The sequence below is a fragment of the Verticillium dahliae genome, genomic scaffold (genome assembly GCF_000150675.1).
Source record: "Verticillium dahliae VdLs.17 supercont1.25 genomic scaffold, whole genome shotgun sequence".
Lineage (NCBI taxonomy): Eukaryota > Fungi > Ascomycota > Sordariomycetes > Glomerellales > Plectosphaerellaceae > Verticillium > Verticillium dahliae.
Window position 1 is genome coordinate 92,763 of NW_009276932.1, and position 17,262 is coordinate 110,024.

Genomic DNA, 17,262 nt, shown 5'->3' on the forward strand with positions numbered 1-17,262 from the left:
TATGAACCGAAGAGGGCCGATCAGATTGAGGGAGCCAAGTGACAAGCCAAGCGACAAGCCAAGCGACATGATGCTAAAGTTCTTGACTCGGTCCTCCTTCACGACCCATTAAAGACTATGAGATTGCCATGCTCACCTTCAAGGTTACCGACGAAACCAGAGGATATCGCCTGTCAGAGCTTTTGAATACTATACCGAGGCCAAGAGACGAGACTTGGAATGGGAATGGCTTGCATCTATGACCCATGATATCGTGGTTAACAATGCATGTAAACTCCTTGAGTTCCATCCACAGACTGCTGAACCAAGTCTTTTTTCATCCACTTTGTTACGAAGGAGCATTGGCTATCACCCACGTCGTCCTGATGTTTGGTGTTACGGGGCTTGATGGGTGTGATTTTCGGCGATATCGCTCAAACGGCGAGATGACCGAGAGTACGATGACGGGCTACCATTCAAGAATCTTTTGGAATGCTTGATCCAAAGTTGACAGCCTGAAATCACACATTTCTCGACTCGGCTTCACGAGTGGGAGCCGCAAATCCTGACGAAAGGATAGTCGTTAACGTTCGATTCGTGCTTACGCGGATCATTCTTCTACGAACAAGAACCAATATCTTCATCAAGAATACAGCTCGTGTCCATCATCTTCGGACAAAGGTGTAAAAAACTTGGCTTCCGCGGGACACACCGTCTTGACCTGTTCGAAGACACTTATGCACGCAACGCATGTCCTGCTTCGTGCATCTTCGCCCTCCCAATGGCACAACCAGACTACCTTCCCGATCAGCTCGAACAGACATGTACTCGTCACCTTTTCTGCAGGTCGTGATGCAGTGAAGCAATCAATTCGGCCTCTCTCGGTTTTCGGAGAAATCTCTCCACGCCGAAAGCCCGAGTTTGTTCAAACGATGCGTGCAAAGCTCAAGAAGTGATGCTTCTGCAAGATGATAGGAACGCCGCAACATGAGGTCTCTGTCTCGTCAACGCGTAAATGATCTGCGCTACCGAGGCCTCGCATCAGGCTGCATGGTCAGCTCGCTGACCGAACAGAGACTTGCACTCTGCTCCGAGAGCCTCGGGCTGGGGTCGCGGAGCGCCGAGACGCTATGCGAGCTCGGTATGCATACCTGGGGGTCGGCGCCCGATCAGAGAAGGTGTGATGGCTGCAGCGAACGGGGTGACATCAATGTGACTTACACGGATCCTGCGAGATGTGGTGGGTGGGTGGATGGCTCCCTGTTGTGCGGGGGAGGCGCACATTCGGCAAGTAATTGCCGGTGCCCTGCATACCATGGAGAGCGGGGAGGGGCGAAAGCGAGACATGGTAACCATCTCATTCGTATCCAGCCGAGTTGCTGAGTTGCTCATTGCCAAAGTTAGGTTGCAGCCGGAAGTCCGCCGTGTCGCAGCTGCAACTCTGCGGTGGCCTATCGTAACCAGCACGTGGGGAACACTGCATCATTCTCATTACTGATCATCTCAGCGCTCTGACATGTTGAACGGCGAATGGCAGCAGGAGGATCGATCAGGATCATTGTTCAATCGAGCATGTTATTCGCGCTGAAAAGTGAAAGACTAGATGTACAGTGGTCGGCCTGTGTTTCCTGAAACCGAATGAAAACCCTCCAGGCTAAGGACAGAGATACAGAACGACATGACGCTTCTTTTCAGTGGGCTATCATCGCCTGAGACTCAGAGCTCTTCAGGCTGAGCACCAGCAGAACGAACAAAGTCGGGCTTGGTGACGGCGTTGTTGTCAGCATCCTTGACGCGGTCCCAGAATAGCTTGGCATTCTCTGGGTCCTCTGCGAACAGTGTGTCGACAACTTGCTTCTTGGGAGTGTCGCCCATCCACTGGAATAGAGAGATATCGCGGAACTCATCGGCGCGGAAAACCTCGAGCATTTCAATAGGCTCGTCGCCGATGTTCTCGACGAAGTGGCCCATGTTCCTAGGCACGATGCCGACATCTCCTGGCACATAGTCGAAAGTCCTAGCGTTACCCTCAGAGGCAAAGATAGTAACACGAGCACGACCCCGGATGAAGAAGGACCATTCATCGGCGTTGGGGTGCCAGTGCATCTCGCGAATCGCACCAGGCTCGATGATGGCATGGGCTGCGGCGATGGTCTTGGAAATGGGGAAGTTTTTAGAGTCGGTGATGCGAACCTGGCCGCCGCCGTTGGTGCTGTTTAGGGGTTCCTGTGCCAGCATCTTGTGCGTGAAGTTGTGCTTCGACTTCTTCACGTTTTTGCCGCTGGGCGCTTCCTTGTCGATCGACCCTGGCACAGTGCCCTGGAAGATGTACTTTTCCTTGGCAGGGATGTGTGCAAATACCTCAGGAGCCAAGTTGAAGTTCTTTGCAATAACCGACTTGGGGGTGTGGGCTGTCTCGGTCAGAAAGTGACATGTTAAGCTGAAAGGGGAAATCCTTACCCAACCAGTCAGTGAGCACAAAGGTCGACTCTTCGGAAAAGTGACCATCGTCGAAGACCAGAAGGAACTCAGTTCCATTCTCGCTAAGGCCCTGCAGCGAGTGAGGGATTCCAGAAGGGAAGTACTATGTGGTGTAAGCCAAGATAAATAAAACGAACACAACAATGAGAGAAAGCGAATGCGTACCCAGAGATCACCCTTTTCCAAATCGTCGATAAAGTTGCCGCCTTCGTAATCCAGAGCGGTGACTCGAACCTTGCCCTCGAGCACATAGGCCCATTCGGCCTCCTTGTGCCAATGCAGCTCACGGATGACACCTTCGCCCAGTCGCATGTTGACACTGGCGAGTTCTGAGCTGCTCGGTAGCTCTCGAACAGTAGTCTGTCGGGTCCACCCGCCCTCCTGCATGTTGTTAGCTCATTTCCATGCACGATAGCAACAAGCGTCCTCTCTCGAGGCATAACTATACTGACCTCAATGCGAATATGAGAGTCCGCAAAGCTCCAGCGCATGTTACCCAGGTTGCCGTGATCTGTGCTCGGCGGTCGTACGAGATCGGGGCTCTGGCGAGAACGAGCCTCATTCCACGGCCCTAGGACAGAGGCACCGAGACCGTTGCGCCATGGCAGGGGGTCCAACTTCTCACCAACAGAATCGACAGCGTTGTCGTCGGGATCTCTATGCCCTGGAGTGAATGGAATAGGGTTTCCGCCGGAGACGCTGCGGTAGCTTGAAGGAATACCAAGACCATCAAGCAGTCGCTGCCTAGGGCTGTCTTGAACAGGAATGGCCGCGCAGAGCCCGGCTGCCAGGAGTGTGAGTCCAGAGCGCATGATGGGCAAATTGAACTTGCGAACAATGTGAAGTGAGTGGAGTGAAACTAGGAAAACCGGAACCACTTGATGTAGCAGGGCAGCCAGATAGGAGAGACTGGCAGATAGATGGTGTGATGGGTGTGCTATGCGAGCATGCGGCCGGCTGCTGAACACCAACAAGTTGCCGGGTTGCTTTTGTACGTTCATCAATACGGCAAGGCTTGGGGTTTGCTGACTCCAGGTATCAGCCATCTCTAAATCTAGAACCCGAAACCCGAGTCATTTCCACGGCGCTACATGCGGGCCGTCGCAGAAGGATGAATGGTGGAAATGCGACCGGTCGTCACGACGTGAGGGGTACGGCTCACGGCACAGTGGCTTCGGTGATCGACGAGGGGGTTGCAGCGCGCCGACTACCAAGTCACTGCAGTCGACACGCGTCGGGAAGCATGCATCCTAGTGACCACTCGCATCTCATCCCACGTCGTGGCGTCAATTGGACAATGGTCATCACACTGCTTCAAGGTCAAACAAGCAGTCACGCAATAAATGCCGAGGGCTATTGGCCGGTAGGAACAGTCCGAATGCCGACGGAGTAAGGTCTCCCGTGGAAGTCTATGTTTTATCTTGAACATCGAAAAAGATGAGCTGATCGCGTGTCATTCTTCTCCTCACAATTAACTTGATCCGAAGGAGAACTCAACTCGCAATCTTCTCGACCTCAACCACGACGGCGCATAGACGACAGACAAGACAGAATGGCCTCCATACCAACTTCCAACCCTTACGGCACTCTTAATAATTCAGCTCCCGTTGGAGACAGCGATGTGGCTAACGGCCAGAATGAGCAGCAACCATTACTGGGTGGTCTACCAGCAAAGAGGTCAAGCCTGAAGAAACGACTGGCAGGCGATGTGCAGCGAGACTGGGCTGATCTTGTCCTTTTGGCTTGTTACATCATCACTGGTCTTCTGGACAGTGCTTCGATCTCGACTTGGGGCGCTTTCGTATCAATGCAAACCGGCAAGTCAACCACCGACCGGTCAACAGAGCTCATAATGGTAGACCATGCAAACTAATAACCCGCGAAACTGGCAGGGAACACGGTTTACCTCGGACTTGGTCCTACCGCACAAAGCAACCGATGGAAGAAATCCGGCATCTCGATTCTGTCGTTCTGTGCAGGGTCATTCCTGTTCAGCCGCCTCCACCGACATTTCTCGCCCTCACCCAAGCGACGCTGGATCCTCTGCCTGTCTTTCGCCATCCAGACTCTTTTCATTGTCGCAGCCGCTTCTATTGTGACTTGGGGACCGAAGGACGCCGGTCCGGACGATGTGCCATGGTATGTCATCGTACCAATAGCGCTTGTCGCGTTCCAGAGCTGTGGGCAGGCGGTTGCAAGTAGAGCTCTGAAGTACAACGCCCTCACAAGTGTTGTATTGACGAGCATCTATTGCGATCTCTTCTCCGATGCCCAGCTGCTTGAGAACCTCTTTACCAATGCAGAGCGGAACAGAAGGGTAGCAGCACCTAGTCTCCTCTTGGGAGGTGCTTTATTGGGAGGGCTTATTGCAAAAAGTGCCCTCGGTACGGCTGGGGCTCTGTGGATTGCAGCCGGTCTGAAATTCCTCATTGTCCTGGCTTGGGCTTCGTGGCCAGCTGAGGAGTGAGGCCTGGCAGACATCATTATGCACGTAACATAGGATCATGGGTTGAGCTTTCCAGCATAGAAGCCGAGCTACATTGCGCAAGGTTAGCTTAGCTGAAGCGCGGGGAACACCCCGACGTTGAAACATCAGTAATATGATTGGAGTAATACAAGCATCTTTGCCACACCCTGATAGAACCCTAAAGTGGCGTTTTAATCTTCTATTTGCTGAATACTTGGCCTCCCGCAGCGCATATACAGGTCGATGACACCCAAGTAGGACCGAAATAGGAAACACCAAGCCAAGTTAGATCTACAAAACACGGTACTTCCCCAATACGACTGCAGGCGCCTAGGATCGAGCCTAGTTCCTCCCGTTTAATTGAACACTGATGTGGGCCACTGACTGAAGTTCCTTGCGGAGAACCCCCGGGTTGGACGGCATTTTAGGACTCGGCCGGTTGCACACCAAAAGATAGATGACTTCACCCCAACTTTACCATTGGCAGCCTGTCTGGTCATTGGACGCCGTCCTGTTGCATTATGTATCTCCCCTCGTTTCACGAGGTGGTACACAGTTGATTTGCTTACCCCTCTCTACCGCGGACTTGACAGAGAGTACTGTCTGGTGACCACTCACCCTACACCACCAGAACACTGCATTCAGTGGTGAGACCGGTGTGGCATCCATTCTCATCTCTCTCTTTTTGACATGCTGCACCATGCACACCCTTCTAATGTTTATCTATTGAGAAGTCGACGATCCCGAAGACCGAAGTAGGCCGGTTAGACGTAGCCCAATACCAGTCTTTGTAGATTGATCGATGCAACAAGTCCATTCGACACTGCAACGTCACCCTTAGTATCTGCTGCGTGGGGTTGAGTGCATCAAGCTAGCAACGCGTCAGGAAGCGGCGGCAGATCCGCTTCCAGAAGGATTGTAACGAAGAGGCTCATATATGTAAAGCTCACCCAGGCCTTCTGGCTCTTGCTGAATGGATAGGCTACAGATTTTCCTGCCGTCTACTCATCCCTTCCACCCACGTTTACAATTGTCCTTACACACCGATCGTCTTAGCTATGAAGGTCTTGGACAAAATCAAGGCCGATGTCAGAACTGACGTGACTTGGAACCGAGTTGGACGTCTTGGAGCGTCTGGTGCTCGCGCCCTGCCCTCTGCTTCAGTCCACTACGTTGTCGAGAAGTTCCCAATCATCGGGTGGCTTCCTCGGTACAATCCAAGATGGATCGTTAATGATGTGATTGCGGGCCTGACCATTGGTCTGATGCTCATCCCTCAGGGACTGTCGTACGCCAAAATTGCAGACATCCCCGTTGAGTATGGCCTCATGTCGAGTTGGCTCCCTGCCGCCATTTATGCTTTCATGGGAACCACCAAAGGTATGATTCATCACCAGGGATATGCCAAGATTATTCTAACCCCTGTGCCAAGACCTGTCAACTGGACCAACTTCACTGATTGGTCTCCTCACATCCGAGAACGTTCACGCTCTGCAAGATCGATGGACACCATCAGAGATCGCTTCAGCTACAGCGCTCATGATGGGTGTCTACGGTATGATTCTGGGTTTCCTAAAGCTCGGGTTTCTTTTGGAATTTATCTCCCTCCCCGTCCTCAGCGGGTTCATCTCCGCAGTCGCCATCACGATCATCCTGAATCAGATGGACTCTCTTCTGGGAGAAGACAACGTCGGCGATGGCGCAGCCACCCAGATCCACGACATCTTCAACCAGTTGCCCAATGCAAATGGATGGGCTTGCCTCATCGGGTTCTCAGGCATCCTTTTCCTGACACTCCTTGATCAAGCTGGGAAGCGGTGGGGCAAGAAGAACAAGACTATCTGGCTGCTCTCCATCACCCGAGCCTTTCTCACCCTCGTACTCTTTACTGGGGTCAGCTATGGAGTCAACAAGAACAGGTCGGAGTACCTGTTTGAAGTCGTCGAAGTCAAAGCCAATGGCCAACAAGCACCCACCTTTCCGCGCCAGGATCTGATCCCAGAAGTGGCCGGCCGCAGCATTGCAGTTTTCATCGGTGCAGCAGTAGAACATACAGCGATTGCCCGTGCCTTTGCAGTCAGGAATCAGTACACGACAGACCAAAGTCAAGAGCTTTGCTACTTCGGCGTTACCAATTTCTTCAACAGCTTCTTTCACGCCATGGGGGTCGGCGGCGCCATGTCGCGCACGGCTGTCAACTCTTCTTGCAACGTCAAATCACCCTTGTCCGGTCTCGTTACCATGGCGGTGGTCCTCATCTGCGTTTATGAACTGGTCGGAACGCTGTTTTGGATCCCCAAAGCAACATTGGCTGCGATCATCATCACGGCCGTGTGGCCCCTGATCTCACCGCCGTCGACTTTCTACCGATATTGGAAGACCTCTTTGGCTGACTTCATCTCCTCCATGATTGCGTTTTGGGTCTCGCTCTTTGTTTCTACTGAAATCGGAATTGGCGCTGCCGTCGGCTTCAACATTGTCTACGTCCTGTTGCGCCAAGTCTTCACAACTCTCTCATCAAGCGGATCAGCCCAATCCCAGTCCGAGCTGGCTCGCGCACTGCATGCATCCAGCGCAGTTCCTAGGAACCTGCCCGAGGACACGCGAGTCTTCAGATTCAACGAATCGCTCTTCTTCCCCAACGCTTTCAGCAACACATCTCGTGTACTGGATGACATTCAAACCTTCCACGCGCCCGTCTACAACGGCAGCCACGGACCCGAGACCGAGCGCAACTGGTCTGTCGTCGGCGAGAAACGCGTTGCAAGGCTCCGAAAGAAGGCAGGCATCCATGATCCCACGTCGTTGCCCGAAATTGGTCTGGTTGTCCTCGACTTCGCGAGGGTTAATCACATCGACTTCACAGCCATCAGTCATTTGAAGAATCTTGCCGCCAGCGTTCGCAAATACGGCGGGGACAATGTGGAACTGCGGTTCGTTGGAATGTCTCCTTACGTCCGTCAGCGATTCGAGAGAGCTCAGTGGCTAGTACTCGACGCAGATGCCACTGCGAATGAAGATATCCAGACAGGCACCGTGCTCCTCTACCCAGACTTGGCCAGCGCCATCTCGGCGCCACGGAAGAGAAACCGAGCGTCAGATGACAACGAGATCAAGGGCATGGTCTCTCATGACGAGAAGGCACAGGCTTGAGCAGGGTTAGTCAGTAGCAGTCGAATTCGCTTTCTCTATTCCTTTCTGGTAAAGAAGACAGCATAATGGGACACATGACTTGCGTAAGGATATCGTTTCTGTCTGGCTTCATTCGATACATTACTTAAGGTCACGACACGTCCGCCATGGAAGTTTTTTATACAACAATTGAAATTCTTATCATACTCGAGTTCTATCCAGCGGTTGCCAAGAAGGTCTCTGATCACTGGTCTTGCCTGCATTTGCAAAGGAGGTATAGACTATTGTAGGTGTATCTTCGCGTTCACGATTGTTCCCTGAATATACTATGCTAGCGGCGATGATTCATAATGCATGCATCACATAGTGCCACTAACCGCAATCTGAACATGTCGAAGCACCATGATGGTGGATTGTTGAATATAGACACGGCGATGGCTCCCTCGTCCCTTCTTCAACGACTGTACTGAACCACTTAGCGGCTCGGGAAGCGAGATTTACTTAGAGGATAGCGAAAACTCTAGCATCTCAACCGGCCCTATACCGACATTTATTGTAAATGCGTCGGCTGGCTAGCTTCTCTTTGACCCAAACACTCGTCACGACCACACCCTTAACACGTTATCATGTGCAGATCGGTGCTGCCACATCGCGCCTCAGCCCCAGGGCCAGACCATTCCATAGGCATGACCGCCATCCTGTCGGCCGACTTGCGCACTTCTCGAGCTTGTTGGCGCAGCAGCCTCGTGGCAGCATGAACTATAAATGCCCTTTTCCCCACAGTTCAGCGTGCGATTCCAAATGCCGGGACATCCTTCGGCCTGTCTTCCATCTTCCCCGCGTTTTGTTCCCCACGATTGGTGCAGCCAAGCCTCCAATTTAGGAACAAGAGCGTCATCGCGGGGACAGAACACCGGGCGAAACCCGAGATTTGTCGCCCGGACTTCCCGTCATGCTTACCAGTCCGTTCGTCGAACGCGGGGTAGAGTCGAATGAAAACATCAATAAGAAGGGGTGTCCAAGGACGCTCTGTGTCTGTTGTCTCCCATCATCTTCTTCCAAATTCTACCAACCCACCTTAAGTAATCCGCACAATATGGCGACCATGAAAGCTGTGAACTATCAAGGACCGTTCGAGGTCAAGGTGCAAGAGGTTGAGAAGCCAAAGCTAGAGCATCCCGATGATGTCATCGTCAAAGTCACAACGGTAAACATGACCCACTGCGACCGTGATTAATGAAGAAACCTAACCAATCTACAGGCAGCGATCTGTGGTAGTGACTTGCAGTAAGTAGGGGGCGGGGGGAGGTTGTCTTGGAAGACCTCTAATCAACATCCGCAGCATGTACGAAGGCAGAACGGCTGCTGAGCCTGGGATCACCTTTGGTCGGTGTGACACTAGTCACCTCATCTAAGTAATGGAAAGCTGACTTGAAGGCAGGCCACGAGAATATGGGGATTGTTGAGGAGCTGGGAGAAGGCGTGACGCTTCTGAAAAAGGGTGATCGCGTTGTCATGCCGTTCAACGTCGCTGACGGCCGCTGCCGGAACTGCGAGGAAGGGCGCACTGCTTTCTGCACTGGTGTCAACCCTGGGTTTGCAGGAGGGGCATACGGTATGTTATTCGAAGCTTTTTCGATGAGTTGATACTGACTCGCTAGGCTACGTATCTATGGGGCCTTACCGCGGTGGTGAGTCTGATGAATCTGTGTTATGATACGCCCCTAACAAGGTGGATTCTGCAGGACAAGCACAGTATATCCGAGTACCCTATGCCGACTTCAATGCCTTGAAACTACCGGCAGGCAAGGAGAACGAGTCGGACTTTATTCTGCTTGCAGGTGAGAGCTAGAGCATCGAAGATGTAGCCATTGAGACTTTTACTAATCATACGTGCACACAAGACATCTTCCCAACAGGTACCCTCCCGCAACTGAAGCCACCAATCTGCATTTATTCGTGCTGACATGGCCAGGCTGGCATGGGGTTGAACTATCCGGCTTCAAGCCCGGCGAGAGCATTGCAGTCTTCGGCGCTGGGCCCGTCGGGCTAATGGCGGCTTACTCTGCCGTACTGCGTGGTGCCTCACGCGTATATGTCGTCGATCGTGTTCCCGAGCGCCTGAAGGCAGCGGAAAATATCGGATGCGTGCCCATTGACTTCAGCTCCAGTGATCCAGTGGATCAAATCATCAAGGCGAACGATGGCATGGTCGATCGGTCCGTGGACGCTGTCGGCTACCAAGCGGTAGACAAAGGCGGCTCGAAGGAGCAGCCGAATATCGTTCTCGAGAGCATGATTCGCGTCACCAGGGCTTGCGGTGGGATGGGAATTCCCGGACTTTACGTGCCCAGGTATGCCATGCTTCGACAACAGCGCTGAAATGACCGCTGACGAAGAGTTTCGTAGTGATCCTGGCGCACCTGATGATGCATCAGGCAAGGGCATGATCAGCCTTAGCTTCGGAAAGCTGTTTGAGAAGGTAAGTCAGAAGAGATGGCGGGTAGTAGTCAATCCCAGCTAACAAAAATTAGGGCCTGAGTCTTTCCACCGGGCAATGCAACGTCAAACATTACAACCGCTACCTCAGAGATCTCATTGTTGCAGGCAAGGCAAAGCCGAGCTTCGTTGTATCTCATGAGATTGGTATCGATGACGTTGAAGTTGCCTATCAGAAGTTCGACAAGAGAATCGATGGATACACGAAGGTTCTCATCCATCCGAACGGGGGTTTCTGAGGCAAGGGCACTGGTGTGAAGTGAGTTCATGTAAGCGACAGAAGTTCATGAGGGTCGCACTCTAAGAATGTTTGGTCCTGCTGCCCAAAATTGGTTGGCAACATCTGTGGACCGTCTCCTGTTCTTCGAATACCGTATTTGGCCTGTCTAATTGAGATTTCGTTTGCACGTTTCTTGCATGACCGCGACTCAAAGTCTCTCTGGTCTGAAAGGTCGGTGGTCGTCACTGATTCTTGTCTGAGGCGGGACCGCTGTGGCGAGGCACATGATGGCTGAATCTAAATGATTCCGCCGCCAAAGCCGGAGTTTTGTGCTGTTTAGGAGATGATTGACGCTCCTCAAGCGGTGTGCTCACCACGACGTGCACGAATCCACTGAGGGCCAAGGCCTTGCCAGCTGTCGTCTCACCCCTAGCCTACATGCCAGGCCTCCTACAGGGCGAGATACGCGTACATGTATGAAGGATCAGCCCAGGATCTTTGCTGCCGATCCTAACCCGAAATCTTGGCGAAGAGAATCAAGATTGTTTCTTTCCAACCTGCTTGATCACAATCCAGTTTACCGAAAACATAGGACGACATGTTCTGCTGATTGAGCCGAAATGCAGTTCATCTTGATCGGATACGCCCTGTGTGTTGGTGTTGTCGCTGGATCGGGGCTTCAACTTTCATCACGGCGTCTCTTTTCTGAAAGCTCTTGCAAATGCCTTCCTGGGGATACATGCTGGCCTGTAGACTCAGAATGGAACCGACTGAACGAAACAGTCGGGGGTAGACTGATTGCAACAGTGCCCCTGGCTAATGCATGTCACGGGAAGGACTATGACGAAGCAGAATGCGCTCGTCTCCGAGAGGAGTGGCGTTTCTCTACGGTCCAGTGAGTTTGTGCACCCGTCGGTCGTGAATTTGAGAAGGGTGTGCCCATCCATGAGACTAACCTATATGCCAGTTCTCAATCATCCTCATCAGTGATGGCGCCTTTGTTCGCCAACCAGAGCTGCGATCCCTTCCAGGCGCGAGATGCTCCATGTGAGCTGGGAAACTATGTGGTGTACGCCGTGGATGCTTCAGGGCCTCAAGATATCATCGCTGCGCTGAAGTTTGCCGAAGAAAAGAACGTTAGGTTCGTAATCAGGAACACGGGACACGACTACCACGGCCGGTCAACCGGAGCTGGCGCTTTATCCGTTTGGATGCATCACCTCAAAGACACGGAGATTATCGATTGGGACGATGGCCAGTACGCCGGCAAGGCCCTGAAGCTAGGCGCCGGGGTTCAAGGGTTTGAGGCCATTGAAGTCGCCCGTCGCGAGGGTCTCACGATTGTAACCGGAGAATGCCCCACGGTTGGTCTTGCGGGCGCTTACACCCAGGGCGGAGGACACTCTGCCCTGAGCTCAGTCTTCGGTCTAGCGGCGGACAATGCGCTATCTTTCGACGTGGTGACTCCCTCGGGAGAATTGGTAACCGCTTCGAGCTCCGAAAACCAAGACCTGTACTGGGCACTGAGTGGTAGCGGCGGCGGCGTCTTTGGCGTCGTGGTATCGATGGTTGTCCGAGCTCATCCTGACGCCAAAGTCAGCGGCGCTCGTTTTGCAGTGGCCATTCCGTCAAATCAATCGGAGCTTCTGTACGATGTCGTAGACGCGTTCCATGCTGCACTGCCCGACATTGTCGACGCGGGTATCATGGTCATTTACTTCTTCGGTCCAGGCTTCTTCCAGGTTGCAGCCATCACTGCATACGACAAGAAACGGGAGGAGACCGAGCAGATTCTGGCGCCGTTCAGCACTTCTCTCGCTAGGCTCGGTATCGAACTCGAAGTGGCGTACACTGAGTTCAGCAGCTACGCCGACCATTACGACCACTACTGGGGCCCGCTGCCCTCGGGCAACATTCAAGTAGGGACTGACCTCTTCGGCGGTCGACTGCTGCCTCGCAAAGTCCTACCAGACTTCGCGCCTACAACCAGAAAGCTCGTAGAGCTCGGAGTCGTCTTCATTGGCGTTGGTCTGGACGTTTCGCCGTTTGGGAAGAACAACATCAACGCCGTCCTGCCCCAGTGGCGGGACTCTATCGTGCAGGTCTCCCTGACTCTGCCTTGGGATTTTGAGGCCCCCTTTGAAGAGATGGTTGCACTTCAGGATCGCATCACGAACGAGGTGCAGCCTGTCATTGAGGCTGTCACACCCGGAGCCGGGGCCTACATGAATGAGGCAGACTTTCAGCAGCCTGACTGGCAAGAGACTTTCTTCGGAGAGAATTACCCTGAACTGCTTCGAATCAAGAATAACCTTGACCCCGAGGGGCTTTTGTACGCCGTCGCGGGGGTTGGTAGTGAGTCTTGGAAGGTAGATGACCACGGTCGCATGTGTAGATCTTTCTCCTGCGAGCGGCGTCGGGCTTGAGATTGATAGCTCTGTTCTGAATAACAAGAAAACGGAAGCTACTGGCCTGCGAGGGAGATCGTTTTCGCATCACTCACTAATGGCACATGTTTGCACCATGGCTTGATGGCATTAGCAAGGCTTTCATATTCTGTGCGGCTCGAGCTGTCCCGTCAAAGGATGGTCCTCGAAAGTAGTGTTCTTTGGTCCCTCTCCTCTCCATTTCAATCGCAACCACGCTGTAACCACCAGTTTGTCTGTTGCTTTCCTCCAACGGCAGATGCGGATGGTGTCTTCATAAGCACGATTTCCTAGGGTCATCAATCGTACAACCATGCGCGAGTACTAATCGACTCGCTTCAAGGGTCTACCTATATGTTATGGGTTCTTTTTCCTAAAAGTTCCAAGATACTCAACGGCGTCTGAGGTTGAGGGAGCAGCGACGGTGATCAGTTTGTGCACGGCTGAATCTGTGCCCCTCTGATGTCGACTACAGCCAGTGTCGTTAGCCATCATTCCCGACAAAAACAATCTGGCTTGCGGCTGATGTGGCACTCGCGAATTTTTTATCATTCGATGCATCATCAAGGCCGTTCGCACTGGAAGTGAATTCACGTAGGTACTCTACTTCGCTTAGAGGACACAATCGCATTTCCGAATCGTTTGACTCAGAATGCAGATTACAATAACTAGGAATGTTCAGCCTCGAAGCTTATTAGACTTTCGTCCACCTGGCCAAACCCTAAATGCAATCTGCTACACCAGAGCAGTCACTTTTTGAAGCAATTAGACATCTGAACGTACAGATAAACATTTGCTGCTCCAATTCAGATTCGACATAAGCCGCCTCATTCCAACGCCCCACAGCCCGCTGCTGGGATTACAGTAGTTGCTTGGCGATTCCAATCGACATACACAACGTCTACCCATTGTTTTCACTCGGTGAGACAAACGAGCCTTTGTCGGACTCGCCTAAAGTCGACCACTTGAGTGACCCGTGTCCGTATCTAAGAAGACACGATGGATCGTGTAGTTGAAAACGCACATGGTGCGCCCTCCGACCGATCAAGAAATGACTCAAGTGTAGACGAGGGGCGCGCCCTTGGTACGACAGTTAGGCGGGTCTTGAACGGTGTGAGCACGGCCGTGGGGCTATAGCGATGTCAATATAGTATGGCCTTAGACGCAACTGAACCACCATCAAGGCTGCATCCATCTTCGACAATCGAGCATTACGAAATTGCCATACGCTGCCAGCTCGCAGCATAGAGTCGCTCATCAACATCAGACTACGCATACTGTCCTTCCATCTTCCCTTGCCTGCTTGCCATGTCGGACATCAAACCACCCCAGACTGTGGTGATCGTCGGAGGGGGCATCGTTGGGTCCGCTTTGGCCCACTTCTTGTGTATCTCAAATGTCAATCGCCAGATCACCGTGGTGGACCGATCTCTCAGCCCGCTCGTAGGGTCGACCGGCCACGCGCCGGGATTCATAGGCCAGTTCAATGACTCCGAGGTTCTCACGCGCCTCGCCATGGCCACCGTGTCGGAATATCGTAAGATCCCCGGTGGTTTCGACGCCGTCGGCGGTCTCGAGGTCGCGCACAGCACCTCCGGCGTCGAGCGGCTGAGATCAAGACAAAGCAAGGCAGCAGCCCCTCGGTCTGCCTGCTCAGCTGATGAGCGTGCGTCAGGCGAGTCAGATGGCTCCGGACCTGGTACGATCATCAGACACCGAGTCCGGGGCCGCCCTTAGCTTCTCCAGTGACGGGACAGCCGACGCCAACTGCATCACCGCTTATTTCCAGCACAGCGCTAAGGCGAACGGCGCGCAGTTCGTCGAGGCTGAGGTCCGCCGCCTGATGATCGCCGACGGCCGCACGACCGGTGTCGAGCTGGGAGACGTCTCCTCCAGCCGGCAGCTAATCGCCGATGTTGTCATCTTGGCAACCGGCGTCTGGGCGCAGGCGCTGTTGGCGCGTGAACAACAACACCAGCAGCAGCAACACGACCACCAGATTGCGGATGGATCTCCGCTGCCAGTCGTCCCCGTGGTGCCAGTCGGACACCCGTATCTGCACGGCGAGCCTAGACCAGCGCTCGGCAGAAAGATGCCGTTTGTGCGCTGGCCAGAACACCACGTCTATGCGCGCGATCACGGGGATCGTTACGGCCTTGGCACGTACGACCACCAGCCGCTTGAGTGCAAGCTCACGAACGGCACGGCGATCGGCGACTGGGTTCAAGGGTTCGACGCGCCCCTGACGGCGGCCACGAGCCTTGTGCCGGACGAGGCGTCAAAGCAGCTGCGGGCTGGCGTCAAATTCAACGGCATCTTCTCCATGACGCCCGACAACATGCCCCTGGCGGGAGCCGTGCAGTCGATCAGAGGCTTGTACATGGCCGTTGCCGTGTGGGTGACGCACGCTGCGGGGACGGCCAAGTTCCTGACCAGAGTTATTGATGGGATTGAAGGTATTGATGGCGACGAGGCAGTTCGGAGGGCGTTGGACCCCGAACGATTCAAGGGCGGCGATTTGGCGACTCTGGAAAAGGCATCCCTTGAAGGGTACAACGAGATCTACAAGACACAAGAGACGCAACTATAGATCGTTAGTCGATTCTTTCGATCCAAATAGGCAGCTCGTTTTGTCTTGCTGGCATCAAGGGAACACGTAGCTGACTGGATCGACAATCTGATCTTCCGGAATCTTACGGCCAAGCCTTGGCGAACGATGTGATCTCCTGATGTTAAGTTCAGAACCTATCGGGCATGTGGCCTAACCAAATCAACCTCCTCAATGGCGAAGCATGAGTACATGGGCCGAGGCATACCGTACCAAGGCCTTGACTAGTGATATGGTTTCGTATAGTTCAGTTTGGGGAGTATGACTTGCATGCCTAGTCTGTGCAATCAACATGTCAGCTTGGCAGACACTCGGAGTCTTGCCGAGTAACAATGTACGTTGGCATCTTTGTCGGCGAGGGTAGCAATAGCTAGGGAAATCTCTCGATAACCTTCCCGATAACTTGGAAAACCGATGCTAAGAGTTTAGATGTCCAGTTGTAATAAGAGGTGTCCTGCCATATTGCTTGACAGGAGACTCGAGACAGCGAAATAAAGAGCAACTTGGACAGGGCTGTTCCTGCTGGGGTCACGAGTCAAAGCGACCCTCCAACTCCGGCTGTCTTGATGCTACCATGAACAAATCCTTGGACGAGATGACGAGGGAACAGTAGGGGGTAAGCCCGAGAATTCGTCCGAAAGCAGGCATTACAACCCAGGAAACCAGGACGAGGGCAAGACAGATGTTGCGTTTGCAAACGTCCGCAGAAAATCTCGGGGGACCAACTGGATACCCATAATCATGTTGGGGATGGCATCACCCCCTCTATCCAGCCCACATACTCCTTAGGCTTGCCTTGAAGCTCACTCTCGGCCCTCATCGTACCATAAGAGAGGTCCCTTGCGGGCGAGCCCGCTGATTGTGCGGACAAAGCTGACCGCGTATCTCATGCCGGCGTTCAGAGTGGCGAATGTCTAGAGGCTCGCAACCCACGATTTAGAGTTTCAGGAGTGTCATCTAGGAACTTCCTTGTCCGGGAACTCGTGCTATTCGCCGCGAAACCTGCTCAGTCCTGCGGTTGGGGAGGCGCCAGAGAATGACCATGTGAGGTATGGCATGCAGTGCGTGCCCGCTCCGCCAACTTCCACGCCCTTCGGACTTGATGTTTCTTACAGGTCTAGTCTGCTCGATCCAGCCACCCTACTCGAGACGCTATTCACACGGGGCTTTGGAGGTTCCTGACGTGCGCCGGACGATTTTCCGGCAGATTCTAGGGTTATTCGGGTATCCCGCGCCTTGGCTCCATATGCGGCTTCGTAAACCTAGGATACAAATGTCCATCATCAATCAGCTTTACTGGGAATCATGACAAGGAAGAGGGGGGTTGAAAAATCCTCAACCAAGGTCTTCGCATCAAAACTCTTCGGAGTCCCCTTGTGGCTGAGAAAGGGGGCTTTACGGGCAAATACCGGAATCTGGTGAGCGACTCCACGCAAATTCCTCCAATGAA

The 17,262-nt window shown here is 53.3% G+C and overlaps 6 protein-coding genes across 6 annotated transcripts; 5 read left to right on the forward strand and 1 right to left on the reverse strand.

Moving 5' to 3' along the window:
- Positions 1-1,695: 1,695 nt before the first annotated feature.
- VDAG_09251 (oxalate decarboxylase oxdC) lies at positions 1,696-3,272 on the reverse strand (the record flags this gene model as incomplete). Its single annotated transcript, XM_009655553.1, has 4 exons — positions 1,696-2,390; positions 2,440-2,563; positions 2,626-2,841; positions 2,913-3,272. The coding sequence occupies 4 exons, from the start codon at positions 3,270-3,272 to the stop codon at positions 1,696-1,698; spliced, it is 1,395 nt and encodes a 464-aa protein (XP_009653848.1).
- Positions 3,273-4,012: 740 nt separating this feature from the next.
- VDAG_09252 (uncharacterized protein) lies at positions 4,013-5,092 on the forward strand (the record flags this gene model as incomplete). Its single annotated transcript, XM_009655554.1, has 2 exons — positions 4,013-4,232; positions 4,353-5,092. The coding sequence occupies 2 exons, from the start codon at positions 4,013-4,015 to the stop codon at positions 4,925-4,927; spliced, it is 795 nt and encodes a 264-aa protein (XP_009653849.1). The 3' UTR covers positions 4,928-5,092.
- An 893-nt stretch (positions 5,093-5,985) lies between these two features.
- VDAG_09253 (sulfate transporter 4.1) lies at positions 5,986-8,080 on the forward strand (the record flags this gene model as incomplete). Its single annotated transcript, XM_009655555.1, has 2 exons — positions 5,986-6,307; positions 6,360-8,080. 2 exons carry the CDS (start codon positions 5,986-5,988, stop codon positions 8,078-8,080), a joined length of 2,043 nt encoding a protein of 680 aa, XP_009653850.1.
- Positions 8,081-9,155: 1,075 nt separating this feature from the next.
- VDAG_09254 (glutathione-independent formaldehyde dehydrogenase) lies at positions 9,156-10,797 on the forward strand (the record flags this gene model as incomplete). Its single annotated transcript, XM_009655556.1, has 9 exons — positions 9,156-9,266; positions 9,321-9,346; positions 9,402-9,445; positions 9,501-9,674; positions 9,721-9,750; positions 9,805-9,900; positions 10,035-10,413; positions 10,469-10,541; positions 10,594-10,797. The coding sequence occupies 9 exons, from the start codon at positions 9,156-9,158 to the stop codon at positions 10,795-10,797; spliced, it is 1,137 nt and encodes a 378-aa protein (XP_009653851.1).
- Positions 10,798-11,767: 970 nt separating this feature from the next.
- Positions 11,768-13,406, forward strand: VDAG_09255 (FAD binding domain-containing protein; the record flags this gene model as incomplete). Its single annotated transcript, XM_009655557.1, has 1 exon — positions 11,768-13,406. The coding sequence occupies one exon, from the start codon at positions 11,768-11,770 to the stop codon at positions 13,202-13,204; it is 1,437 nt and encodes a 478-aa protein (XP_009653852.1). The 3' UTR covers positions 13,205-13,406.
- Positions 13,407-14,719: 1,313 nt separating this feature from the next.
- VDAG_09256 (N,N-dimethylglycine oxidase) lies at positions 14,720-15,794 on the forward strand (the record flags this gene model as incomplete). Its single annotated transcript, XM_009655558.1, has 2 exons — positions 14,720-14,883; positions 14,999-15,794. 2 exons carry the CDS (start codon positions 14,720-14,722, stop codon positions 15,792-15,794), a joined length of 960 nt encoding a protein of 319 aa, XP_009653853.1.
- Between the last annotated feature and the right edge of the window lie 1,468 nt (positions 15,795-17,262).